Source organism: Giraffa tippelskirchi, chromosome 10, assembly GCF_054371585.1.
Source record: "Giraffa tippelskirchi isolate mGirTip1 chromosome 10, T2T-mGirTip1v1.2.pri, whole genome shotgun sequence".
Taxonomy (NCBI): domain Eukaryota; kingdom Metazoa; phylum Chordata; class Mammalia; order Artiodactyla; family Giraffidae; genus Giraffa; species Giraffa tippelskirchi.
In genome coordinates, this window is record NC_137284.1 from 156716335 (window position 1) to 156743690 (window position 27356).

A 27356-nucleotide genomic window follows, 5' to 3' on the forward strand; every position below is an offset into this window, starting at 1 on the left:
CAAAAGGCTTGTTGGTCCATTACAAATTTTTGAGTGCTTGCTGAATTTTATGTACTCTGCCAAGACTGAAGGAAAGATTTATGGATAAGAAATTGTCCATGCTGTCAGGATTTGTATCTTAGTGAGAAAGGTAGGAGAAGTCAAAAATATCCTGGGATAATTGTTATGTAGGACAGCCGGAAGGACCCCCTGTGTTGTGTTTATATCAGACTCCATGGTTACTGCATTGGTCATTAACACATCTCCAGTTCTTTGCTAGTATGGGTGGTGCTATGAAGAACATTTACTACATAACTACAATTAGGATTTTAGGGTGGATAAAATACTAGTAGTACATTAATACTAGCAGTACATAAAGCCATGGGGGTGGTTTAGTCACTAAGTTGTGTCCAACTCTTGTGACGCTATGGACTGTAACCCACCAGGCTCCTCTGTCCATGGGTTTCTCCAGGCAGATACTGGAGTGGGTTGCCATTTCCTTCTTCAGGGGATCTTCCCCACCCAGGGATTGAACCCAGGTCTCCTGCATTACAGGCAGATTCTTTACCGACTGAGCTACAAGGGAAGCACCCCACCAAGTCATAGTATGTGAATTATTTTGTTTTCATCCATATTCTCGAATATTATAAATCTGCTCTTATGTGTTATTTCTCCTTATTTCTGTTTTCTTCTAAATTTCTCATGTCAATCTCATGTTTTTTTGTATTTATACTTTTTCAAGTTCTTGGGTCTGTTCTTTTTTTAAAGAAGTTTTTTATTGTAAAAAATAGCATATGTAAAAAAGTACACATCTGTGTATGTATATATATATACATATGTGTACAGTTTAATAAATGATTCTAATGTGACCCAGGTCAAGAAGTAGTGCCCACATGCCTGTTGTACCTCCTCCTGGTCACAGCCCCAGGCCTTGTCCATAGAGGCGTCACTACCCTGACCCTCCTTGTCTCCTTGCTCTCCTGTAGTTTTACCACCTATGTATGACTAAACAGGGTAATTTAGTCCAGTTTTCCCTGCTCTCAGACTTCATGAAAATGAAGCTATGACTCATCTTGCTTTTAGTCACATTGCTTTAAAAGCCTCTATGCTGCACTACATAGCTGTAGTTGAATCATTTTTACTGGTTTTTATAATTATTACATTAACATATCATAACATTTATCCAGTTACTGTTGGTGGGGCAGTTGAGTTGTTTTCAATTGTTTTTTTTTTTTTTCACCTTATACTCAGTACTGTTTTTTTAATGTATTTTTTAATTGGAGGAAAATTGTTTTCCATTGTTGGTTTCTGCCATACAACACAAATCAGCCATAATTATACTCATAGCCTCCCTCCCCTCTCCCTATCCCACCCCCTGCGTCATCACAGAGCACCAGGCTGAGCCCGCTGTGTTGTATCACAGCTTCTCACCAGCTGTCTGTTTTGCACATGATGGAGTGTATGTCGATGCTACTTTCTCCATTTGTTCCACGCTCTCCTTCCCCCACTGCATCTACAAGTCCATCCTCTACATCTGCATCTCCAATTCCTTTCCTGCAAATGGGCTCATCAGTACCATTTTTCTCGATTCCATGTTGTTGTTGTTCAGTCACTAAGTCATGTCCAACTCTTTGTGACCCTATGGACGGCATCACAATAGGCTCCTCTGTCCTCCACTATATAGATAAATATATATATGTCTGTGTGTTTTACTAGACGATATTTGTTTTTCTGATTTACTTCACTCTGTAAAACAGGCTCTAGGTTCATCCACCTCACTAGAACTGACTCAAATTCATTCTTTTTATGGCTAATACTCCATTGTATATACGTACCACATCGCCTTTATCCATTCATCCATCTGCAGATGGACATCAGGTTGCTTCCATGTCCTGGCTATTGTAGACAGTGCTGCAGTGAACATTAGGGTCCATGTGTGTTTTCGAGTTGTAGCTTTCTCAGGGTGTATGCCCAGTAGTGGGATTGCTGGGTCGTATGGTAGATTTATTCCTAGTTTTTTAAGGAATCTCTATACCGTTCTCCATAATGGCTGTATCAGTTTACATTCCTACCCACAGTATAGGATGGTTCCCTTTTCTCAACACTCTCCAGCATTTATTGTTTGTAGATTTTTGGATGATGGCCATTCTGACTGGTGTGAAGTGATCCTTCATTGCAGTTTTGATTTGCATTTCTCTAATAATTAGTGATGTTGAGCATCTTTTCAAAAATGTGTTTATTGGCCATCTGTATGTCTTTGGAAAAATGTCTGTTTAGGTCTTCTGCTCATTATTTGATTGGGCTGTTTGTTTTTCTGATATTGAGCTGTTACAAGCTGCTTGTATATTTTGGAGATTAATCTTTTGTCAGTTGTTTCATTTGCAATTATTTTCTCCCATTCTGAGGCTTGTCTTTTAATCTTGTTTGTTTCCTTTGCTGTGTAAAAGCTTTTCAGTTTAACTAGACCCCATTTGTTTGTTTTTGGTTTTATTTCCATTACTCGAGGAGGTGGGTCAAAGAGGATCTTGCTGTCATTTATGTCAAAGCTGTACTGCATATGTTTTCCTCTAAGAGGTTTATAGTTTCTGGCTTTACATTTAAGCCTTTAACCCATTTTTAGTTTATTTTTGTGTATAGTGTTAGCAGTGTTCTAGTTTCATTCTTTTACATGTAGCTGTCTGGTTTTCCCAGCAGCACTGATTGAAGAGGCTGTCTTTTCTTCATCGTTCTTGCCTCCTTTGTCAAAGATAAGGTGCCCATAGGTGCGTGGGTTTTTCTCTGAGCCTTCTGTCTTGTTCCATATTGAGCTATATTTCTGTTTTTGTGCCGAAACCCTACTGTCTTAATGACTGTAGCTTTGTAGTGTAGTCTGAAGTCAGGAAGGTTGATTGCTCCAGATCCTTTTTTTTCCCTCAAGATTGCTTTGGCTGTTTGGGGTCTTTTGTGTTTCCATACAAATTGTGAAATTTTTTGTTCTATTAAGAGTTCTGTGACAAATACCATTGGTAAGTTTGATAGAAATTGCACTGAATCTGTAAATCTTTGGGTAGTATAGTCATTTTCACAACATTGATTCCTCCAATCCAAGAACATGTTATATCTCTGTTTGTTGTCTTTGGTTTCTTTCATCAATGTCTAATAGTTTTCTGTGTACAGGTCTTTTGTCTCTTTAAGTAGGTTTATCCCTAGCTATTTTATTCTTTTTGTTGCAGTGGTGAATGGGATTGTTTCCTTAACTTCTCTGATTTTTAATTGTTAGTATGTAAGAATGCAAGGGATTTCTGTGTATTAATTTTGTATCCTGTGACTTTACTATACTCATTGATTAGCTCTAATAATTTCCTGGTGGAATCTTTAGAGTTTCCTATGTGTAGCATCATGTCATCTGCAAACTGAGAATTTTACTTCTTTTCCAATCTAGATTCCTTATATTTCTTTTTCTTCTCTGATTGCCGTGGCTAGGACTTCCAAAAGTATGTTCGATAATAGTGGCGAGAGTGGGGACCCTTGTCCTGTACCTGATCTTAAAGGAAATAGTTTCAGTTTTTCACCATTGAGAATAATGTTTGCTGTGGGCTTGTCATATATGGCCTTTAATATGTTGCGGTAGATTCCTTCTGTGCCTACTTTCTGGGTAATTTCCATCATAAATGGGTATTGAATTTTGTCACAGCTGTTGTCAGCATTCCTCTTCATGCTTCTGGTTTGCAGGAGTGAAGCTGCCCAGTCATATGCATGCCTGTCTTCACTTGTAGTTGAGAACACTTTCCCCACACCTCCCACTGGAATGCCACTGGCTCCTCAGCTGGCCTTCGGGTACTTGCCAGCTTCCTTTCATCTGAAGCCGACTTGGAGGGGAGGCTGATGGGGAGACCCTGCCAGCCCAGGTTGCTGACCTGAGTTCCTGGCAGGATGGGGTGCTTCTGCTCTTGGACTTTGTGGCAGTTTTCTGGGAAATCCATGGAGACACCCCCAGCTCTCAGTGGTCTTGTGTCTTCACAGGCTGGCAGCCCTTCTTCCTACCAGGGCATTCAGTGTGGCTCTCTGCCCACCTCTGCTCCCTCCCGGCTCTGCGGATGGGAGTCCGATAACCAGCACCTCTCAGGAGAGCAGGGCTGCCCGTGGGGACTGTGTGTGTCTCCATCTGTGCCCTCAAGTTCTGGGACTGGACGCAGACAGCAGTGCCAACCCCACTTTAAGTGCTCCGTCACCAGGGCAAGGAGGAGGCTCCTCAGACTGTTCTCCATATTCTCATTCTTAGTGCAGTGGTCAGTTTTTTCATCATCTTCATGGGTGTTTGTTTACTTTTTGATATCATTTTTAATCAAAAACATGTATTCACAGTAATAAGTTACAGTATAGAACAATTTAGGATGAGAAGTGGCTAACTCTACCCCTGCCCCCATTCTCAGTCCTGCCTCCCAGAGGCAGTTCCTTTTAACCGGTTTTATTTTCTGGTCTTCCGTTTCTTACTTCCTGAGCTGTAACCGATACGTGTAGTCCTCTTTCCAACATCACACCAACTTCAGACCTGCTCGTAGCTCTTTTTTTTGGAGGGGGGGGCAATGTTTATTATATTTTTTAATATAAATTTATTTTAATTGGAGGCTAATTACTTTCCAGCGTAGCTCATTTTACATTACTCCAGGTACTCCTCATCATTGCTTAGTGTTGCAGTGCAGTTATTTTGTTTCTGTATTGGCTCTTTTTGATACTTAAAAAAAAATTGGTTTTTAGTTCTGACTTTTGACAGCATCATGTGAAACCCATCTTTAAACGGTGAGGATAAGCTGTTTCACTCTCATGATAGCAAGGTTGCTAACTTCTTCAGTTGTATGTTTAGATTTTAAAAAATTTTTAGCCTTTTCTTTTCATATATGTATATAAAAGATGGTAAGTTTTCTTCTACTCATAGCCTTAGCTGCATCCCACAAATTGTGACATATCATTTTAAATTGTCATTTATTTAAAAGTATCTTAATTGTTGTGTTTTCTCTGACCTGTAGGTTATTTGGCGGTACATTTATTATTTTACAGGCATATAGAAATTTTGTAGTCATTATTTAATCCTAGCTTACACTGTAATCACAATCTATTTTCTGCAGTCGTCAAGATGGGATTCAGCATCTGCTGGGTCAAGTTTATTGTGTTGTAAAAATACTCTCTTTTTAAAAAAATTTATATGTTCTATCAGTTGCTTAAAATGGTGTATTAATTTCCCACTACAATTGTGTGTTTGTTTCTCCATGTAGTTCTTTATATATTTTCTTCATATATTTTGAGGCCATGTTAATAGATGCATGACAGTTTAGAATTACTGTATCTTCTGGTGAATGAAAACCATGTATCGTTATGAATTGTCTTTCACTGTATACTTCTAGAATAGTGGAACTTTTCACTTTATAGTCTGACATTAATATACCTGTTCTGGTTTTGTTTTGATGACTATTTAATTAGATAACTTCTCTCCCTTTTTGTGGTCAGTCTTCCCATGGTCTTATATTTATGTGTCCCAGGTAAGGAGCATGTAGTTACTTTTGTTCTGTTTCTAAACCAGTGTGGAAAACTTTGTTTTCATTGGGCTTACTTGATTCCATTCAGTGATATCACTTGTATTTTTCTGCTTATGATTACAGTGGTACTCTTTGCTTTCTATCTGTTCTGTATTCATTTCTCTCTGCTCTTTTGGTCTGAATTCAGATTTATTATTCTGTTCCCAACAGAATATTATTATTCTGCCACCCATTATTGGACATTATATACATTCTTACATTCTGTTCTTGGTGGGTACCTTAGAGAATATAACCTTTGTCCTTGACTTATCAAAGTGTGATATAAATTGGTACTTTGTCCAGACAGAGCAAGGATCTCAGAATGTTACTACCCCAGTCACCCCCTTCAGGCTGTGTTGAATGTGGGTGTGTATGTTGAACCCCACAAGCTACTTTTTATGCAGGCGTTATTCATTTAGGTTTAGCTATATATTTCCTTTTTTATCCTTTCTGCATCTGCAAGCTTCCCCCTAGTATTTATTTTCATCCTGACTAAAGGATACATTTTAGTGTTTCTTTTTGCTGGACCTTCAGGTGAGATTACTCCTCCTTTTCTGAAAATGTCTTTGTTTCTTCATTATTGTGAAAAATAATTTTACTTGATACTCAGTTCTAGATTGGCAGATGCACTCTTAGGGCTTTGAAGGTATCGTTCAAGAACTTTCTGGCTTCTACTGTTGCTGGTGAGATGTCAACAACTGTCTTATTTTTGCTTCTTTTGAAGGCAGTCTCTTTTCATCGGCTGCTTACATTTTTTTCTGCCATTGTCAGAAGTGTTTTTCAGATACGCATAAATTCGGTTTATTGATAGCACCTAATTATCTGCCAGATTCTCAGTCTTGTCTTTATGCTTGAATGCGTTGAGTGGTTGGAAGTCTCTGCCTGATAACTGTTATTTGAAACCCCTGCACATCTGTTTCTGTTTTAGATTGTTTCTCCTTATTTTTTACTTTCGTGTGATTTATCTTCTTGATTGCCTGGTTATTTGTTAGTTTGCTTGTTGATTTCTAATGGCAGACATTGTATATGAAAAATGACAGAAACACATTCATACAGGGGTAGTGTTTTCCCCTGCAGAGAATATTGCATCTCTCTGAGAAGCAGCTCAGGACGGGACTGCATGACTCCTGGTGCAGAGTTCCAGGAAGTGGGATAACTGAGATCCAGGCTGGATGGAGTCTCTGTGGGAGCCAGTCTACATCAGATTCTCACAAACACAGGGTTTCTCTGCTGTGGCAGGATTGACCTTTGGGGCCAGATGGTTCTTCTTGGGGGGCCCAGGGTGGGGGGCTCTCTTGTCCATTTCAGGATATTTAGCACCAACCCTATCAGATGCCAGCAGCACCCCTCCCCAAGCTGTGACAGCTGAAAATGTCTCCACACTTAATGAAGCGTTTGCTTGAGCACCACTGGTCTACAGTGTTTGTGTCCAGGTCAAAGTGTGGCGTTTGTCTGGTCTCTCCTTGTTAGGCCCTGGAGCCCATTTTTATCCCAGGGGCTCTGTGGGCTTGTCAACAGAGGTTAAACAGTTCAGGTGGATTTCTGTCAACCATAGTCGTAAGTAAAAAGAGAAAGGACTTGTGATTCTTAGAAAGGTAGCTTTCACTTGCCAGCTCTCACGATCTAGAAAACATAGGCAGCCCAGCTCATTCCCTCATAAATTAAACATTTCAGAATCGTTAGTCTAGTTTTCATTGTTGTTGCTGTTCAGTCGCTCAGTTATGTCTGACTCTCTGTGACCCTGTCCTTTACTGTCCTGGGAGCTGCTCAGACCCACGTCCATTGAGTTGGTGACGTGAGTTTTTATTAATGTTCTAAAACTGCACTGAATTTTTAAAAACAAAACCAAGTAGATACAGATAATTGACTATAGAATTGGTACAGTAACTGTCTTCCTTTTCTAGGTCGCCTACAATGGCTGGAGGATTGTTTGCCATGAACAGAAACTATTTCAATGAACTTGGACAGTATGACAGTGGCATGGATATCTGGGGAGGAGAAAATTTAGAAATATCGTTTCGGGTAAATTTTTTTTTTTGTATGTTTATCAGCTGTGCAGTGAAATGTAATTTTCATCTGTGATCCCATGTTTTGTGTAAATTCTCTATCTTACTATTTCACCATAATTTATGATATAGATAATACCATTCAAAATAGCAAAAGCCTCTGTTCTGAGAAGCCTTATATTTATTTTACAAGAATTTTAAAGTGATAGTTGGTATAAATTTAGGTCTTTGTGTGCACTGACTAGAGTTTTGTTTTTTCTTTGTCCATTAATCTTATTTGATGACCTAGGATATATACATAGTTCTGGTCATCGTATTTTCCTGACTGCCCAAGATCACCCTTGTTTACACCTGTCTCCTGGAGAAATTTTATTAATAGCTCCCCATTTACTTTGAGGAGTAGCCCGGTTGATATGGTAAATTATATCTGCCCCCTGCATAGACTGCTGCATCCTTTGTATACACAGATTCCTCCAGCCCACAGAAGAAATTCACCTTTCGTAATCTCTTCTCTCGTTGCTGAGGCTGGAAAGAGGATGGTCATGGGTGGGGTTTATGGCTCAGGGAGCTGTGGTGGTGGTAGGACACACGCTTTGGGAAAGGTGGGAAGAGGGCAGGGGACGGGATGCCGATTTCTTGCCCTTGGCAGGTGCTCCCATCTCCTGGTGTGTCACGGGGCCCCTATTCAGATGCTGTAATACATTGTGTATGTCATTTTATATTTTTGCAAATGTATCGATCCCAGTTTTTCCCACATAATCTTTACAATTTGCAAATTGTGAGCTATAATAGATAATGTTAGTCTTACTTTGTAGATAAGGTAACTGAATCTCATTAAAATAGCTAAATAAAGTGACTCAGTGAAGGGCAAAATTTAGACCAGAACTAAGATCTTCTAACTTGACTCTGTATTTTTTATAAAATAATATTCTTCTAAAAATGTATGTGCTTTATGAGAAAGTATGTGTAAAACTGCGATTAGAGGATTGATTAGCATTCTTTGTCCCTGAGCTTCCTTGATCTGTTGAAACATCATGTCTGGGAAGACAGTTTTAGACACAGGAGGTCTTTAGGGTTTTGTTTCTTTTTAATCATAAAGACAATTTTGAAAGATGTACTTTGACTCTATTCTGCTAAGACGCTTGCACGGTCTCAGACGCCTGTTTAAGGGAGGCCCATCTCAGGGAAGCCGCGTGTTGACCCCGCAGCAGTGTGGGCTCTATTAACATGTGTTCTGCTCCCGACCAGATCTGGATGTGTGGGGGTAAGCTGTTCATCATCCCTTGCTCTAGAGTCGGACACATTTTCCGGAAAAGGCGTCCGTACGGGTCCCCCGAGGGCCAGGACACCATGACGCACAACTCCCTGCGGCTGGCGCACGTGTGGCTGGACGAATACAAGGTGAGGCGCAGCCTCGGGGCGGCTGCGACGAGCCGCTCCTCTCCTGCCCGTCTGTCTGACGACCTTCATCTCTCTCCGACCTTCATCTCTCTCCGGGTCTCTTTCCTCTTCTTCCCCCAGGCTTTCACTGGTTTTTATTCTGACTCCTTTTTAACTTTTCCCAGTGTCTAGTCTGTGAGTGGTCATTAGCCAGCGTCAGAGGACACCCCGTTTCTCCCTCCATCGCCCCCGTGACTCCTGCAGAGCCGGGCCCTCCTCTGCTGCTCGGGCTTTGCTTCAGTGCCCCTGCTTCCTCTCTGCCTCCTCATGCAGCTGTCAGTGTTTCCTCTCTCATGACTGTACTGAGGTGACAAAAAAATCCACTCACTCAGTTTTCTTTTTTAAATTCAGGAGCAGTATTTTTCCTTAAGACCTGATCTGAGAACCAGAAGTTATGGAAACATCAGTGAGCGTGTTGAATTGAGGAAGAAGTTGGATTGTAAATCATTTAAATGGTATTTGGATAACATTTACCCAGAGATGCAGATATCTGGGCCCAATGTCAAACCCCAGCAACCCATTTTTATCAACAGAGGGCCAAAACGCCCCAAGGTCCTTCAGCGCGGAAGGGTAAGAAAGTGATTCTATCACAATGGTTCAGTAAATGTTCTCTAATAAAATAAATGACATTGTAGACTTCATAGAATATTTAAGGATAGGCTTCAGCTTGCTTTTCATTATATATTTTTTAGGAGAATTTCCTCTATTCAGGTATATTTAGTATCCTCGCTGTTTATATTAAGATCCTTTACCTGCCAGTGTTACAGAAAACACTTCTCTAAGCTATGTGCTAGCTTCCAAGAGGATGTAAATGTGAAGACACAAATAAAGACCTGGTACATGAGTGTAAAATTCATTTGGCAGAGACCAGAAAGGAAAATGAAAGGAGAAAGGGGGACGCTGCAGACAGGAAGTGAGAACTGGTGGTTTGGGTCCAGGGGGTAGTGTGAAGGCAGACTGCACACCCCTTGTCCTAGGTTCTTTCACAGTGTCAGCAGTTCTTCAGTGGCTGGAATTAAGCCTAGAGCTTTCTCCTATTTTGTTCTCTCTACCTTATAAAAGTCATTGAGATGTTTATTGCTATGTACTTTCCCTGTAAGTAAAAATAGGTGCATACCACATAGTTGAAATCCCTGTTATTACTACCTTGCATATGTAATCACATTTAATGTTCAAACTGATCACTTTGGGCTTCCCTGCTAGCTCAGCTGGTAAAGACTCCACCCGCAATGTGGGAGGACCCTGGTTCGATCCCTGGGTCGGGAAGATCCCCTGGAGAAGGGCGCATGGTGACCCATTCCAGTATTCTTGCCTGGAGAATTCCATGGACATAGGAGCCTGGCAGGCTACAGTCTATAGGGTCACAAAGAGTTGAACACGGCTGAGCACCTGTGCAAGCACTGATCACTTTGCCTAGACGAGACACTCTTTTATGTATCTCATCTTTGGGATTCCTGTGGCATTCATAGTCTGTATTATCTCCAGTTAGGTACGTGTGTTAATTTAACCAGGTACTGGCTGTTTCCACTGTTTGTTTCTGTTTATTCAGTGTCATCTTCAGATTCTTTAGTGCAGAGATAGTCAGTTTGATTTCCTTCCTCCCCTAGAACAGATGAGCAATCTTGTATCTTTAGGTGGAATTTCTCCTTGACACCACCTGCGTATGTTGTTAAAATTGTCTATAACCTTGAAGTCTCTGTTGTGATGATTGTATGTGCTGAAGCCAGAATTCAGTAATAAAAAATGCTTCTCTTTTTAGGACCTTGCAAATCTATACCTTTGAAATAATATTTTCATATTTCCTTAAAAAAAAAAAAAAAGCCAAAAACCTCTTTTTCTAGCCTTCTAAGGCGTCTGCTGACATCGCTCTCTCTATTCATCCATACGTACCATGTTGTCAGGAGCAATCTCTTGTTTTACAGCTCTATCACCTTCAGACCAACACGTGTCTGGTGGCCCAGGGCCGCCCAAGTGAGAAGGGAGGTCTCGTGGTGCTGAAGGCGTGTGACTACAGTGACCCAAATCAGGTGAGTGACGCCCGCAGACGGGGTCCTTCAGGGAAGTGCCTGCAGTCACTCTTGAGGTGGGGTGGAACAGACATCAAGGTTTTAATCTGACTTTCCTTCTGTAGTTTTGGGTTTATTTTTATTTTAATGAGGCATAGTTGACTTACGATGTTAATTTCTACTGTACAGGAAAGTAGAATACATATATATTATACATATATATTTTCATATTCTTTTCCATTATGGTTTATCACAGGATATTGAATATAGTTCCCTGTGCTGTACGGTAGGACCGTGTTGTATCTTAATAGTTTGCATCTGTTAATCCCAAATCCTCAGTCCATCCCTCTCCCCACTTGGCAATAAGTATGTTCTTTATGGATCTGTTTCTGGTTCATAGACAAGTTCATTAGTGTCATATTATAGATTCTACATATAAGTGACATCGTATGGTATTTTTCTCTAGGTCCCTCCGTGTTGCTGCAAATGGCATTATTTCATTCTGATGACTGAGTTACTACTCAGTCATCCTGTGGTCATCCTGTTATATACGTACCGCATCGTCTTCATCCATTCATCTGCTGATGGATATTTGGGTTGTCTCCCTGTTCTGGCTGTTGTGAACAGTGCTGCTGTGAACACAGAGGTGGATGTATCTTTTTGAGTTAGTTTTGTCCAGATATGTGCCCAGGAGTGGGATTGCTGGGTCACGTGGCAGCTCTGTTTAGTTCTTTGAGGACCCCGCATACTGTTTTGCACAGTCGCTGCACCAGTTTACTTCCCCAGAAACAACAGAGGCGAGTTCCCTTTTCTCCACACCCTCTCCAGCATGTTATTTGTAGGGTTTTTAATGACGGCCTTTCTGACCACTGTGAGGTAGCAGCTCACTGTAGTTTTGACTTGAGTTTTCTCTAATAATAAGCAATGTTGAGTATCTTTTCCTGTGCCTGTTGGCCATCTGTATGTCTTCTTTAGAGTCTTCTGCCCATTTTTTGATTGGGTGGTTTGTTGCTGTTGTTAAGTTGTATGAACTATTTTTGTATTTTGGAAATTAAGTCATTGGTTGCATCATTTGTGAATATTTTCTCCCAGTCCATACGTAGGCTGTCATTTAATTTCGCTTATGGTTTCCTTTGCTGTGTAAAAAGCTTGTAAGTCTGGGTAGGTCATAAACATCTGTTTATGTTTGCTTTTATTTCTTACTTTGGAAGGCTGACCTAAGAAAACACTGGTACAATCAAAATGTCAGAGAATGTTTTGCCTATGTTCTCTTCTAGGAGTTTTATGGTGTCATGTCTTACATTTGAGTATTTTTGCATATGGTAAAACTTCATTGATTTACACGGGGCTGTCAAACTTTCTCAAACACTGCTTGCTGAAGTTAAATTATTGTTTAGTTCAGGAATGATTTTAGAGATCATTAATTTGTTGTCTCCTCTGTAGTATTTTGTTTAGAGGAAGTGTATAAATTGAAAGCTATATGGATTTGTTAGAAATGGCAAAGGAAGTACACCTTCTTTCTGGCCAACAACATTAAATCTGCATTGAATGAATCAGAGTATCTTTTATAGTTTTCTGTGGAATTGAGTTTTCCTCATTTTTAGTAGTTCAGAGGAACCACAACAAAATTTCAATTCATGTCATTCTCATAACTTATTCTCACACTGTATGTGTCCTTTCACTGGTTCTGAGTGGCGGACGCGGTCACTCAGGAATGGAAAGAACACCTGGGCCTTTAGTGGATAGATCGCACCCTTTGAAGTTTCATAACAGCGTATTTCTAGGAGAGTCCATGCACACTGAGATGTTACCAAACTGGAAAACACGGTGGAAAAAGGATTTTGTGCCACATCTGGGTGTGAGAGCTGTCCGTATTGTGGACAGGGAAGTGGTAAATTGTAGTGAGGATGAGATGACTGAAATTCAGTCAAGAACGTTTGAAGAGATGGAGTTATTCACCTATCCATATTGTATTGTGACTGCACGGAGTTGTACCTGAACACCCTAGCCACATGTGGCTGTTGAAATTTAAACTAATGAAATAAATTTTAACAATCAGTTCTCAGCAGCCACATGTGGGCAGGTGGCTCCTTTGTCAGACAACATAGACGACGTTCTGTCACAGCACTGATGGGGAGCCAGGTTAACAGACTCAGCACATGTTTGGGGCCCATATGAAAAACTAGCAATGAATAAAATAATTCAGAGGATAGGAGAAAATGTTTTCCTTTTAGATTTACCGATGCTGCATGTTGGAGAAAAGTTATTCATTGCACTTGGACATTTCAGCCACATTCAGGCCTTTTTCCTGAAAAGACTCTGAGAGACCATAAAGACCATCAGTGAAATTGGGCCCCAGGATTAGAGTATAATATTCCAGGCTGACGTTGACAGCTCGTGCCCAGCATCACGGCCCAGCCGATGAGGAATGTGGACCTCATAATAAAAGCCTTGCGAATCTTCTCTGCACCCAAGGCAAACCAGCAGCCTCACTGGGCTCCCGCTGTTCTTACACAGGCCGAGAATTAAAGCATTGTAGATCTTTTGTCAATTAAGTCAGTCCACTCCCGCACGAAATGTCTGAAGGGTCGTGGAATCTGAATTTCAGAACCTAAAGCAAAACTTGAGGTTTTAACATTTTTATTTTCTTCCTTAGGTTTGGATTTATAATGAAGAACATGAGTTGGTCTTAAATAATCTCCTTTGCCTGGATATGTCAGAAACGCGCTCATCTGACCCCCCACGACTCATGAAATGCCACGGGTCTGGAGGATCCCAGCAGTGGACCTTTGGGGTGAGGAACCTGCCTGACGGTGATGGGAGGGCTGAGGGGTCCTAGTGTAGCCTGTAGACGGCGGTTCTGAGTGTGCAGCCGCCTGTAAGCCAGTCACCTACAGCGTTCCACATCGCGTCGAGATTTGTGCGTCCTCTTTCCCATATTCTGGCAGTAAGTAAAAGTTTTTTTAACTTAACGCAAGTAATTGGTGGTGTATTTTCCTCCACTTTATTTTCAGAGGAATAACCGGCTGTATCAGGTGTCAGTGGGCCAGTGCCTCAGAGCAGTCGATCCGCTGAGTCGCAAAGGCTCTGTTGCCATGGCGATCTGTGATGGCTCCTCCTCACAGCAGTGGCATTTGGAATCGTAAGGTGGACGCTGTGGCCGGCACGGTGACTGTCATGCTCATCCTCACCACGGAGCTGAAGGAGTGTGCTTCCCCAAGAGGTGGAAGTCACTGCTGGACTGCTGTTAAGGAATTCCTTATGGTAGGAAACCAGAATGCAGTGTTAACTCTAGAGAGTCAGGTTTGTGTAGAAGGATAAAGCCCAGGAGATTGATGTGTCTGTTCAGATTTATCTGATCAGGAACTTGTCGTGATTTCCCTTCTTAGATTTCATAGGTGATGGTTAATTTTTAAATTTCTACCACCATGTTCTGAATAATTTTAAATATACTGAATCCACATTACTTTTAACTTCAGAAGGCATTCATTTATAAGATTATATATAAGAGGAAGCTAATATTATAAGTTATTTTGATGAATATGGTACTATCCACATTTACATTAAAGGATCCTTTTGATTATTTACCCTAGGATTCTCTGTCTGCTCTTTCTTTCATCTTGTATTGGAGCCTCTGCTCTGAGTTATCCTATGTGTGTGATACATGGTAAGAAGGTCACTGAGGTTTGGCTGATGGACCAGCAAGTGAGGTAGGTCACAGCCCTAAGTAACATCAGGGGTGTTTGTTTCTTAGCTTGAACTATGTGAGTTGTAAGTATTCAAATTCACATACCTTCAGCCTCAAAGTTGCCTGTGAAACAAACACCTGGATAGAGTTATTAAATAAGAAGTCAGGATTTCAGAAGATATATCTTAGAGGTATGAATTTAGGAATCATCTGTATATACTATAAATATCCGAATATAAAGTGAGTTTTTTCACCAGAAGTGCATCTCAGAGGAGACAGTCTCATGGGGAATTTTCCTGTTTTATGTTAAAGCACAAAGCAGAGTTTAAGTACCACATTTTAAACATGTTATAGGATAATATGTTTATACACACACACTAAACAATTAACTTCAAAGATCAGAAACAATCACGTTAAATATAATTTGATTAGATATAAATGGGTCCTCCTGACCCTGCATTCTGTCTGTGTGGCCTCACCAAAGTCTTGGAAACCAAGTCCAGCTCCCATGACATCTTGGAGCAGCTAAGTTGTTAAGAGGAGATTGGTCAGGATGGCGAAGTAGAAAGACCCTAAGCTTGCCTCCTCTCACGGGCACACCAAAATTACAACTGTTTGCAGGAAAACCATTGATGACCAGAAAGACCAGAACCTATCAGAAAAGATCTCCATCCACACAACAAGACAAGTAGGAGGGTGGAGTGGCCACCTAGTCCAGTCCCCTCCCCTAGGTGTGTGACCCACAGATGGAAGAAGAATTACAACTGGAAAGGTTGTGCCAAGGGCGTGGAAGGGTCCAAACCCCACGCTGCGCTCCCCGGCCCTGGGGTCTTGCACTGGGAAGACAAGCCCAGTTTACTTCCAGGAGTCACAGAGAGCTGGGGGAAGTAGAGACTTCACCCGAGAAGACACACATGCTGGGACTCGGGGCAGACAGCCCTACCCGCTGATCTTGCAGAGTCTTCCCCAAGAGGCAGGAGGCACCCTGGGGGCGCTGGTGAACACCAGTTTGGAATTCTCCCTCTGGCCCAGCAGCCTGCAGGCCAGACATCTAACTGGGCACCCACTCACCTAAGCCAGGGTGCCTTCAGACCCCCAGGGCTTTCAGCTGACCCTGGCCATGGCCTTGCTCACCAGCACACAGGCATCAGACCCCGGGCCCTGGCCCCACCCATCAGCAGACCCGCTCAAGCCTCAGAACTAGCCTCATCCACCAGGCAGCAGGCACCGGCCAAAAGAAAACCACAGCCCTGCAGCCTGCGGACCACCTGCTAGCAATCTGATACTGGCTCTGGGGCCCCTGGGCCCTTAGAAGCAGACTTGAGGACCTCACTCTGCCCACCAGCAGGCTGGCACTAGCTATGTAAATGGGTCAAAGTGTCCCCAGTTAGAAGGCAGAGATGGTCAGAGTGGATAAAAATGTAGGACCCAACTATACGCTGCCTGTAGGAAACTCACTTTAAAGATGACACAAGTGTTAAAAATGAAAGGAGGGAGAGATATATAAATGTTTAACACCCATTGGAAGATACTCAGAGCAGTTAAATTAATATTAGACAAAGGAGATTTCAGAGCAAAGAATACCCCTGGAGGTAATACCCCTTTATAATGATGAAAGCATCAACTCATTAAGAAGAAACAATCTCAAGCATCTATAAAGCTAACAACTTCAAGTGTGTCACCGAACAAGTGGGTGAAGCAGGAGGATAGAGAAAACTTAAATGAACACCACTGTTAAGCCAGCTTGACGAAGCATATGCATCCTTTTCAAGTGCACGTGAAATACTGACATAGATCACACTCCAGGACATTAAACCAATAAAGTTATATGAAGTCAACTCATGCAAATTACACTATCAATCAATAACAACCAATAGAAATCAGTGATAAAGGTACCTGGGGGAACTCCCTGGCATCCAGTGGTCAGGACTCCACGTTTTCACTGCTGAAGGGTTCAGTCCCTGGTCAGGGAACTAAGATGCATGAGCCAGATGGATGGATGGATACCTGGAAGATCAACCAAGAACATATTTCCCAATACTCTGTGGGTCACCAAAGAAACCAAAAGGCTATTTTCAGCTGCCTGAAAATGAAAACACAACATATCAAAGACGATATAGGATGTAGGTCACTCACTAGGTGGGAAGTTTATAGAACTAAGCTGTATTAGAAAGGGATAAAAGTTTAAAATTAATGACAAGCTTCCACCTTAAAGTAGAAAAAGAGTTAGAAAAGCAAAGAAGAAATACTAGACAGAAATGAAAGAGAAAACAAAAAGTTAATGAAACCAAAGCTGGGTTAAGATTATTGAACCAACATCAATAATGAGTGGCAACATCACTCGAGATTCTGCAGATGTTAAAAACAGATAAGCAATGGGAACTCTCTCATTCACTGCTGCTGGGAATGCAAAAGGGTATGGTCACTTTGGAAAAGTTTGGCAGTTTCTTGCAAAACTAAATGCATCATATGATCAAAAGCCTGCACACGAGATGTTTGCAGGAACTTTATTTGTAACTGCCAAAGTCTGGAAGCAACTACGATGTCCTTCTGTAGGTGAATGGGTAAGATGCTGCTGCTGCTAAGTCGCTTCAGTTGTGTCCGACTCTGTGCGACCCCATAGACGGCAGCCCACCAGGCTCCGCCGTCCCTGGGATTCTCCAGGCAAGAATAGTGGAGTGGGTTGCCATTTCCTTCTCCAGTGTATGAAAGGGTAAAGTGAAAGTGAAGTCGCTCAGTCGTGTCCGACTCTTAGCGACCCCATGGACTGTAGCCTACTAGGCTCCTCCGTCCATGGGATTTTCCAGGCAAGAGTACTGGAGTGGGGTGCCATTGCCTTCTCTGGGTAAGATGCTACATCTAGACAATGGAATATTTAGTGTTAAGAAGAAATGAGCCATCAAGCCACAAAAAAACCGGAGGAACCTTTAATGTATGTTACTCAGTGAAAGAAGCCACCTGAAAAGTCTACAATACTGTATGATTCCAACTCTGTGACATTCTGGAAAAGCGAGAACCGTGGAGACAGTAATATATCACTCGTTGGCAGGGGTAGGATGTGGGGAGAAAGATATGGGCAGGGCAGGGCAGAGAGGATCTTCAGGCAGGGCAACTACTGTGTATGAGCCTGTCACGGTGGACACATGTCATCGTACAGCAGTCAGAACCCACAGAGTGAATAAAATCAAGTGTGAAGTATGTCAGCTATGGACGTGGGGTGAGAATGAGATGTCAGGGTAGGTGTATTGGTTCTAACAAAGGCACCCAAAGGAGTTTATCAGGACCACAAGACAAAACATCAACACAGAAATGAATTGTGGGAACTCCCTGGTGGTCCGGACTCCAAGCTCTCGCTGCCAAGGACCCAATTTCAACTCCTAATCAGGGAACCCATGTCCACAAGCTGTGCAGCCAAAACAATAAAACACAAACGTATTAAAAAAGTGAATTGTACCTCTATGTAGCTTCCCAGGTGGCTCAGATGGTAAAGAATCCGCCTGCAGTGCAGGAGATGAAGGCAGACCCGGGTTGGGAAGATCCTCTGGAGGAGGAAATGGTAACCCACTCCAGTATTCTTGCCTGGAGAATCCCACGCACAGAGGAGCCTGAAGGGCTACAGTCCGTGGGGTCGCAAAGAGACAGAACTGAAGCAACTGAGCACAAAATAGCGACAGTTCAAAATAAAAAATAATTGGGATTGTTAACTAATTTACAATAGCATGAAAAATATTAAAATAATTTTAAGATTTGTACAGTGAGCAATACAAAAAACATTGCTAAGAGAAATTAAGGAAAACCGAAATAAATGGACGCGTTTGAGCAAACTCCCGAGATAGTGAAGGATCTTTATAAAAATGGTGCTGGAGTTAATTTTCTGTTCCTACAGATAAAAATGAACCTTGACTCCTATCTTATACACAAAATTTATTTCAAGATGGTCATAGAAAAAAGAAAACGATAAAGCTTTTAGAGAAAAATGACAAATACCTTCTAGAGAGGCAAAGATTTCTTCACTCATTTCAAAGCAGTCATCAAAGATCAACGAACTGGACTCGATCAAAATTAAAAGCTTCTGATGAAAACAGCATTGAGGAAGAAGTCTATAAACCATAGACTTGTACCCTGATTGTATAAAGTGCTTAAAACTCAATTTAAGGGATGTCCCCGGTCAGTGCTTGAGAATCCTCCGCCTGCCAGTGCAGGGGACATAGGTTCAATCCCTAGGCCGGGAGGATCCCACATGGTTCGGAGCAGCTAAGCACGTGCAGCCCAATGATGAGACCACACTCCGCAACTTCTGGAGACCATGCACCACAACCGGAGAGGTGACCGCAGTGGGAAGCCCGCACGCCGTGAGTGGAGAGAGGCTGACACACAGCCACACAGACCCAGCGCTGCCAACGATGAAAATTTAAACCAATTTTCAAAATGGACAGTCTCACAGAGACTCTTAAGGAACGATGCATCAAATGGCTCCGCGTATGAAAAAGGTTAAATGTCATGCATGGTTATCAGGGAAATACCGATTAAAACCAGTCAGATACCATTAAAATGGTTAAAACAAACAGAAAGACTGAGGGGTTCTGAGGAAACAAAGGGTACCGCAGTGCTGCTTTGGGGTCCCCCCCAGCGGACCCCTGCATCCGCTCAGAGCATGCAATGGCCACGACATTACCTAGGTGACGAGGTCGACGCCACCCAAACCAACAGCTGAGAGGCCTGTGCGTTACGGACACACGTGGGACAGCAAACAGGAGGAAGCCCCTGGGTAGATCCCGATCGGGAACAGAGATGGACTGGAAGCGGTGAGTCGTTTCTCACTCGGTGGGAGAGCGAGCCCAGGGGCCTACGGACTGGAATTTGTAGCAAGGAACGTGGGGCAGGAAGGAGCCACACAGAGAGAGTCCAGAAATGTGCAGACAGCCGAGTCTGGCTCTGTCCCTCTGTCCACAGCCAAGTGTGACCCCCTGAGAAGGAGCCAAGAACACATTCTTCGTCCAAAGACGAAGTTGTGGGAAGCTGTGACCTGAACAAGCCAAGGCAGGCCCCTCGCCCAACACCCAGGGCACCCGTGTGCCCCCCCAGGTCAGACTCATCCTTAGGACGCTTCCAGAATGACCTTCAAAACGAACCGACGCACGTCACTCAACTGCCACAAGAATAAACTCGAACGGTTTTAAGAGAGCGCAACATAACGCACGAATTCTGAAACTCAACGAAGATTTCTAGACCTGGAAAGACACGGTCACCAGAGAGGACCAGAGAAAGTGGCCAGCTTCATGCAGGTCAGAGGAGCTGGTGGCCGGAACCGCCCTGCTCGCCCGGTTGGGCGGGCCTTGGTGTGGCAGCGACTCCAAGTCTCCTTGCCCGCTGGGTGGTGAGAGGTGGAGTGAGATGCGAGGAGGAACGGCCACCGGAGCAGGGGCCGCCCAGCCCGGCGCCCACACCAGCACGCACAGGCCCGTCCAGGCCCATCCGGACGGACAGCTTCAGACGGGGGCTGCTTCCGACGAGCAGCAAAAGCCGACCCGGTCAGAGTGTCTGGAGACTTCCTGTAAAACTGTGCAGTGCAGAAGCTGTTTTTGGCTGTTCACGAAGCACAAGCTGTTGTAGGAATTGAGTGGGATTCTAGGCAGTTTAATTCTTAGCAACTCCTTTGAGTTAAATCTGAAATACACACAACAGGAGAAATAAAGTCTCTACCACACACACATAGCAAGTCTGGAAGAGCTACTTCCAAAAAAAAAAAAATCAGAGGACTGAATTTAACAATAAAAAACAGACTTTAAACGGGAATGAAACACCAGGAAGATTTTTCACTTTGGCCTTGAAAACATCCTAAAAAGAAATGAAAGTTCCCTTCTTTACCCAACCACAGAACGAGTCTCTATTTGGCCTGAGTTATGGACTTACATCTAGAGAGAAAGAGAAGCAAGTTGACTACATCCACAGGCCACTCACTCAGAAAGGGTAGACCAGCCTGTTGGTTTAGTTCAAACGCTCAGCAGTTTGAGTTGCGACCGGAACGCTAACAGAGACTCAGGCAGCTTATATAGATGTAAAATACTTTATTTGTAAATGGTGATCTTCTAAATCTGTGTCCACAAATTCCAAAACCCATAACACTCTGTATACTTCAAAAAATTCAATTTTTGCCAACATTAGATACTATTTTACAGAACAGAAAACAAAACAAAAACCCGGGAGGACAAATACTGGTAGGATGTCAGAATATTGTACAAGAGAAGAAAAATATTCAAGAAACAAATTTCATACAGCTATTTATCATGAGAAAAATATATACAATTGATTTATTCTGTAAGATAAAAATACATCATGCCATATACATTACAAGTTCAGAACTGCATCACTGAATATACCAACAGCTTACAGTCCACTTGAATTGTGCACACAAAAACTTCATTTTATACTCAGCCTGTGAAGTGTCAGTACCAGAATTTTAAGTACAAAATAAAAAGCTAACCTGGTTCAAAATGCTGATTAAGTTTCTACAAGCAAACACAAAACAGTGTGTGTGTGTTTTTTAATTAAAGAAATGTAAACAAACAGTTCATACAAACACATCTTAAAATTACATCTTCCGAAACCCTACTGCCGGGGTCCTGCAGTTGCAAGCAGTCACATCTCTCTCCTTTTTTTTTTTCTTTTTCAAATTTTTGTGTTAAATAAGCTAGAGAGTTAAATTTGAGTTCCTGCTACATGATCCTAGTATGTTTACATGATTTTTGTTTTGTGTGTGGCTTGAAACAAAGTTCTAATCAAAACTACTTTTGCTGAAGAAAAATTCAGCTTCCATTTGAGGGTGTTTTTAAGCAGTTATTCACAGTTATCACAAATTGTAAAAGCACAAAAAACCTGACTGAAGAAGTAGGGATGCAACAATATAATGTGAAAAAATTAGTTTAAGTTACCAAAACGGCTATAAAAGTTGTAGTCATAGCATACACTCCGTTCTATCAGAAGTAAGGTGTATAAAACAAGTACTAATAGACTGTAGTTTCCAAAAAACCCCAAACACTCTAGGTGGAAATTTTGGTTATTACATAATTATAATGGCATATTTTATAACAAAATTATATTGTAACATCCCTATGAACATTTTATAAGCACCCGAGCTGCTGCAGAGCCTGGTAGCATTTGGTCAATAACTATTTTTATACTGTATTTTTTTTTCTCAAAATATTTACATTTGTACAAAGTAACAGGGTTTGTTAGTTTTGCAGGTAACAGCAGCAGCTTGGCTTTCTTCTAACTTTTATTTAAAAATAGCTTCATTCACTTATTCAATAATAAATACAAAAAGTTTCTCTTATTTTACAGAAATCAAAAACTACAATAAACTGACTCATGGAATCAAGTATTTAAACGAATTTTAGTGCAAGTTATTGTCCCTTAGCTCTATCCCTAAGGAAGTCATTTCAGTACATTCCTTGTTCAGTGGTGTCTACTTTAGTTTTAAAAAACTCTTAGGTCAGAGGGCCTGCCCCTTCCTCAGATACGGCCGTGGCCAGCACTTTGGACACCTCCCTCTCGCTGGTGATCTCAGTCTTACATTCATAGGAAGGCCCCGCCCTGGGGCAGGGCAGCCGTCGGCTCTTTGCCCCAGTAAAAGTTTCTCCTTAGTGAGACTAAAGAAACAAAAGGAAACAAAACCCACCCACAGAAAGAAAGAAGAAAGAAAGGAAAAGGAAACCAAAAAAAGTGCTGGACCATTCTGTAAATCTGCGACCTCGGCACCTTGGGTCAAGTGGCATCGGTCGGCTTCCTCCTGGCGCTCCTAATTTAACTGAAGGACAGAGGAAATCAGGACTCCCAGGAGCTAGTTTTCAAAAAAGTCATAAAACAGAAAACAAAAACCTCTTTTCTGTCTGCGAAATTCCAATGGTGCGTGGACTCGCTTCTTCCCAGGGACGAGCCGCCCTCCGAGGCGCAGGGTCGCGTCAGTTCATCCACTTGCGGCAGTTCACGGCTCCACAGTGGCAGGGGATCTTGTGCTGGTCGTCCTCAAAGTCAAACTTATAGTCATAGCACAGCTGCCCACCAAAGACACACAGTGAGAAAGGCCCGCTGCGCCCGTCTTCAGCCGCCGACAGGCAGGGCAGGGGGGCTGGGGGGGGCGTGGGGCCCCGGGCGGCCTCCCCCCGCTTCCTGCTGGACGGCAGCGCGGTCACTGGAGACACCCCCTGGCCTGCATCTCCCCCGCTTGAGAGGGAAACCCTGTCGTCAGAGTGGCTGGGCCTCTGCGGGACAGCCTCCCCCCCGGACCCCGACGGACAGGCCACAGCCAGCACCCCACGGGAAGCAGCCCTCCCGCCCCAAGGGGTGCCCCATGTTCCTGGGGGCTCCTTCCTCACGGCACGCCCACCATCCACAGCTCTTTCCTGAGGGCTCAGGGCGGCTCCCTTGTACAAACGATGAGGCCGATACTTGGGGGGGTCAAGGGGGCCCCCCAGAGAACTCAAGCTGGGGGGGGCAGCAAGGCCAGGAGTGGGGGGCCTCCGTGGTCCCAAGGCCATGCCGCCCACCTGGGGGTCCCCGGCACCAGGCTCGGGGCCTCAAATGGGTTCTTACTCATCCAGTTAGTGAGACGTGCAAGACGAGCCTTGGGTCAACTCAATTTAAAAAAGCACGTTTCAGTTAAGATGATCCCAAAATACAAGCGTCCTCTCAGGGCAGGGCTGGAGGCTCCAAGCAAGTGAAGACCCTCGGGTTCCTCACCCCCCTAAAGAGGGGAGGCCCCCACAGAACCCACCCCGCCCAGCAGCCGGTTCCCTGGGCCCCTGATTTCTGCCTCAAAACGTGCTCATCACGTCTGTGACCAAGTCGGGGAACATGAAGGAGGCTGATGGCAACCCTAACGGGTGAGACGCGCGGCCCAGGTAACACGTGAGGGTGGAGGGAAGGGATGACTAACGGAGGAGCCAAACTCCAGAAACCTGCTCGCAGAAAACACGGCAGCAGGTACTGGTCCGGAGTGCGTACGAGCAAAGGGGACCCACGGGCCCCCCAGAATTGCTGCCCACAGCTCCGGGATCAGCCCGGGGCCAGAGGTGCCAGTGCCGTGACAGCGGCCATCAGCTCCACACAGACATCGGGGAGGCGGGCAGGGGCGCGGCTTACCTCTTCTCCTTTCTGGATTCTCCGACTGGAGCTGATGATGATCTTGTGGCCGCGCTCGAAGGTCACCACCTCCGCCACGCAGTTGGGCGCACATGAGTGGTTGATGTACCTGTGGGTAGCAGTCCAGAGATCGCTCACCATCCAACAGCCGGGCGGGCCCCGACGGCCCCCCGCCCCGCTTACAGCGTTGCTCCCGTGACACAAGACGGCGGTGCGGCTTCAGGGACTCAGCGCCCCGGCCGGCCGGGGATGGGAGCCCAGCCCTGGCAGCGAACGTGCCGAGTCCTAACCCCAGGACCGCCAGGAAATTCCCAAACGTACGGGAAAAATGTGAAGTAAAAACTCGTCCCGTGACTGAAGGGCCTCACACCCTGGCCCCCGCCTCACCTGGCAGGCCCTCCCGTGAGCGTGGCGTCGATCACGTGGTCACTGTCCATGCGGAACATGTACACGCCTCGGTTCTGAAAGAGAGTGCGGTCAGGCCCTGCCCGCGCCCGGCCGGGAGCCGGTCACCCTGCCAGCCAGGCCCAGCGGCCCCTCCCAGCCTCGCAGACGGCGACGCCCTCGGAAACCACAGGGCTGCCGAGGCGCGGCTCCTCGGTCAGAGGCAGCCCTGGCCCCCGGCGCCCCCGGCACAGGAGGACGTGCTCACCTGGGACTCGTAGAGCTTCTCCTTCCTGTTGGCGACCTCGTTGCGGATGATGGTGCCGATGTACTCGATGACCATGGTGTGCTTCTCGATGTCCCGGGCGGCGTACAGGCCCAGCCCCTGTGGAAACGCACACGCGCGCCTCAGAGCCGTGGGCTTCCGCAGACAGCAGGCCTGCGTGCTCCTTCCGGCAAAGGTCCTGCCCTTGGTCACAGCAGAAGCCCCAGGAAGACCCCACCTGAACTCACGTGACCTTTGTACCGACCACGCGCTCATCTGGACCCCGAACACTGGACGATCCTTCCACCTAAAGTCACGCTATCACTCCCTTGTTTGTGTGTCTTTTTTTACGCTAAACCCTGAGGGCATTTTTACAAAGTGTTTCTATCTGGCCATCTTCTCTCATGGGCTTCCCTGGTGGCTCAGCTGGTAAAGAATCCGCCTGCAATGTGGGAGACCCCGGTTCGATCCCTGGGTTGGAAAGATCCCCTGGAGAAAGGAAAGGCTGCCCACTCCAGTATTCTGGCCTGGACAATTCCATGGACTGTACAGTCCATGGGGTCGCGGAGTCGGACACGACTGAGCGACTTTCACACATCTTCTCCCGTACGTGATATCGCACCCAGATCCCACCAACTAAACAGGCTAATGGCTCCTACTATTTATTTTATCCCACCGTGATTTCTAAAAGGACATAGCAAACGTATGAAGCAGGAACAGGGCTAACTGTAAGGGACTATTACAGTGTGAGTTTCTGCATTCTCAACTAAATCCGACCAGGAGACGCCCCTCCACCAGACACAGTCCTTGTCAAGTACCATCTGAGAATAGACGGTATGGGGGCTGTTGCTGGGTGAGAATTAACTTCTGAAAAGAAATACTCATGCGGTTTATGTGTTCAATTCCAGGTGTGACTCCGAGGTGACAAAGCAGGACATACAAAAAGAATCTGCATGGAGATGAGTACAGTTCAGTGTAAGAGACCAGAGGATCACTGGAAATGAACAGAGAATCCAAACAGAGCCAGGCACACACGAACACTTCGTGACATGACTTCGTGGTATTGAAATTCAGTTTAATATGGAATATGGATGGGTTATATATTACTAAATGGTACTCCCACAACTGGTTATTCAACATAAAAAAAAAATCTGTCTTAAAACACACAAAATAAAATCACTGGAAGAAAAAGAATCTAAGAAACTACATATGCAATCCATAGTCTTAACCAAGAATAGAAGCTACAGAAAATTATGTTTGACTGTATAAAAATTTATACTCTTATAGTAAAAAACATTCCACACTTACTGAGATATTTTCCCCTAAAAAACATCTTTTGCCAAATAGTACAAGTTCTTATAAATTGAAAAATGGACAAAGGATATGAATATGCAGCGCAGTTCATAGGAAGCAAACACAAATGGAAAACCTAAAAGGTTGCAACCGAGGTGACATCAGCAGCCTGTGCTTAACAGGCAAAAATATAAAAGAGTCCTAACACTTCAAACGGGCAAACGAGAAAAAGGTTCATACTCTGCAGGAGAGGGGCATACAATTACAGCCTGTTTAGAGAACAGGCGAGGTCTACGAAAATGAAAAGTACGTGTACTTCTATGCACAAATCTCACTTGGGAGCACACACCCCACAGAAGTGAAGTTACACGGGTATCTGTACAAGTCCCGACAGCAATGCTGTTTCGGGAAAGAACTCCAAACAAAAGAAACGCTCAGCAGTAGTGGAATGGTTTAACCAATCATAGCTCATTGATTTCACAGAAAGTAACAGAGCCACTGAAGAATGAATTAGGACTAGAGGTGTCTGAACACGAGTGAAAAAAGGAAGCCATAGGAAAGTGTAGAGAACATGACCCTGCCTTCCCACACAGACACAGACACGCATGTGCTGTTAACACAGCAGCATGGGGAAAAAACAGAGTATTTAGTAGGCTGTTAGCATGATGACCTGGGAGGTGGACGGAAGGGAGGTAACAGAATGGAGAACTCTCAAAAAAGATGAGACTGAACACAGGTGGTTAAAAAACCCTTAACATGACAGGGAGTAAAACCAACACAGGAGCAGGAAGTACAGCGTGAACGAGCCATTTGGTAACATCGTGAACAGAGAAGTCATGAGCAGAGGAGGAAGCCGGCACGGCCTGGAGCAGAAGTCGGGCACTGACTGCCCCAGGAGTCTAAGACTCGTTTCTTGGTGAGGCAACAGCAGAAAGGCAAGAGATTGTATCTGTAATACGAAAACAAAGTACCAGATGAAAAGACAAAGAGAAGAAGGTGTAGACGTCAAGCAGAAGCATCTCAGAGTAAGGACAAGGAACCCCAAAACAAGGCCACGCAGAGGTCAGAGCTGAGGTGGGAGTCTTTGCCGGTGGCACGAGGACCATCACGGGGCCAGCTGGGGGCCCAGACTCGGTACGGCCAGGGACCACAAACCTGTGCACCCGGGCAAACCACCAGGTGATGCTCGTGCCGGGGGTCTGGGGCCACACCACAAGACCCCGATCTCAGGGACCCAGTGTTTCCGTACAGAGAGAAACAGAGGCCGGACTTTGCAGAAGAGCCAGCACAGAAGCATTTCTTAGACTGACGGCCACACTGCTTCAGGCTGAAAGGACTCACCACTGGGGAAAGCAACGGGCCCACTTTGCTAAAACACTCAAATAGTGAGTCAAGAGAAGATCCTCCAAGTTTCCACGTGAAGAAGAATGTGGAGAACACAGTGTGAAGGCCATCTTCTACCTGAGGGAGCAGCGTGGCTTGTGACCGGGACTGCACAGGAGGGGCGGGCAGGCCTGCACGGTGCCCACAGGTGAGACGGGCGGTCAGACAGGGCAACAGAGCTGGGGTGGATCGTAGCAAACTTCAGAGAGAAAAAAGGCA

General features: G+C 44.3%; 2 protein-coding genes and 1 long non-coding RNA gene across 13 annotated transcripts in view; 1 reads left to right on the forward strand and 2 right to left on the reverse strand.

The window, feature by feature from the left end:
• Nucleotides 1-25652, forward strand: part of GALNT11 (polypeptide N-acetylgalactosaminyltransferase 11) — a 63167-nt gene extending 37515 nt beyond the window's left edge. For 7 of the 9 annotated variants that reach the window (XR_014066512.1, XM_081533539.1, XM_081533538.1 and 4 more), the window contains 6 exons: nucleotides 7436-7553; nucleotides 8786-8938; nucleotides 9329-9547; nucleotides 10900-11004; nucleotides 13640-13777; nucleotides 13998-14575. Coding sequence is in view for 6 of the 9 variants with exons in the window: in XM_081533539.1 (XP_081389665.1) it covers nucleotides 7436-7553; nucleotides 8786-8938; nucleotides 9329-9547; nucleotides 10900-11004; nucleotides 13640-13777; nucleotides 13998-14129 (865 nt within the window). In the remaining 3 variants the exon portion in view is untranslated. The other 2 variants (XR_014066510.1, XR_014066511.1) reach the window with 2 other exon arrangements.
• On the reverse strand, nucleotides 11096-17372 carry LOC145523374 (uncharacterized). The gene is made up of 2 exons (XR_014066514.1): nucleotides 16568-17372; nucleotides 11096-14241 (listed from the first exon to the last, which is right to left on the reverse strand). It is a non-coding gene; the product is annotated as an uncharacterized LOC145523374 (long non-coding RNA).
• Nucleotides 20725-27356, reverse strand: part of KMT2C (lysine methyltransferase 2C) — a 263902-nt gene continuing 257270 nt past the window's right edge. For all 3 annotated transcript variants that reach the window (XM_081533535.1, XM_081533536.1, XM_081533537.1), the window contains 4 exons: nucleotides 24465-24581; nucleotides 24200-24273; nucleotides 23813-23921; nucleotides 20725-22725 (listed from right to left, as the gene is read on the reverse strand). In XM_081533535.1, coding sequence (XP_081389661.1) covers nucleotides 22633-22725; nucleotides 23813-23921; nucleotides 24200-24273; nucleotides 24465-24581 — 393 coding nt within the window. In that variant the 3' untranslated portion in view covers nucleotides 20725-22632. The remainder of the gene's footprint in view (nucleotides 22726-23812; nucleotides 23922-24199; nucleotides 24274-24464; nucleotides 24582-27356) is intronic.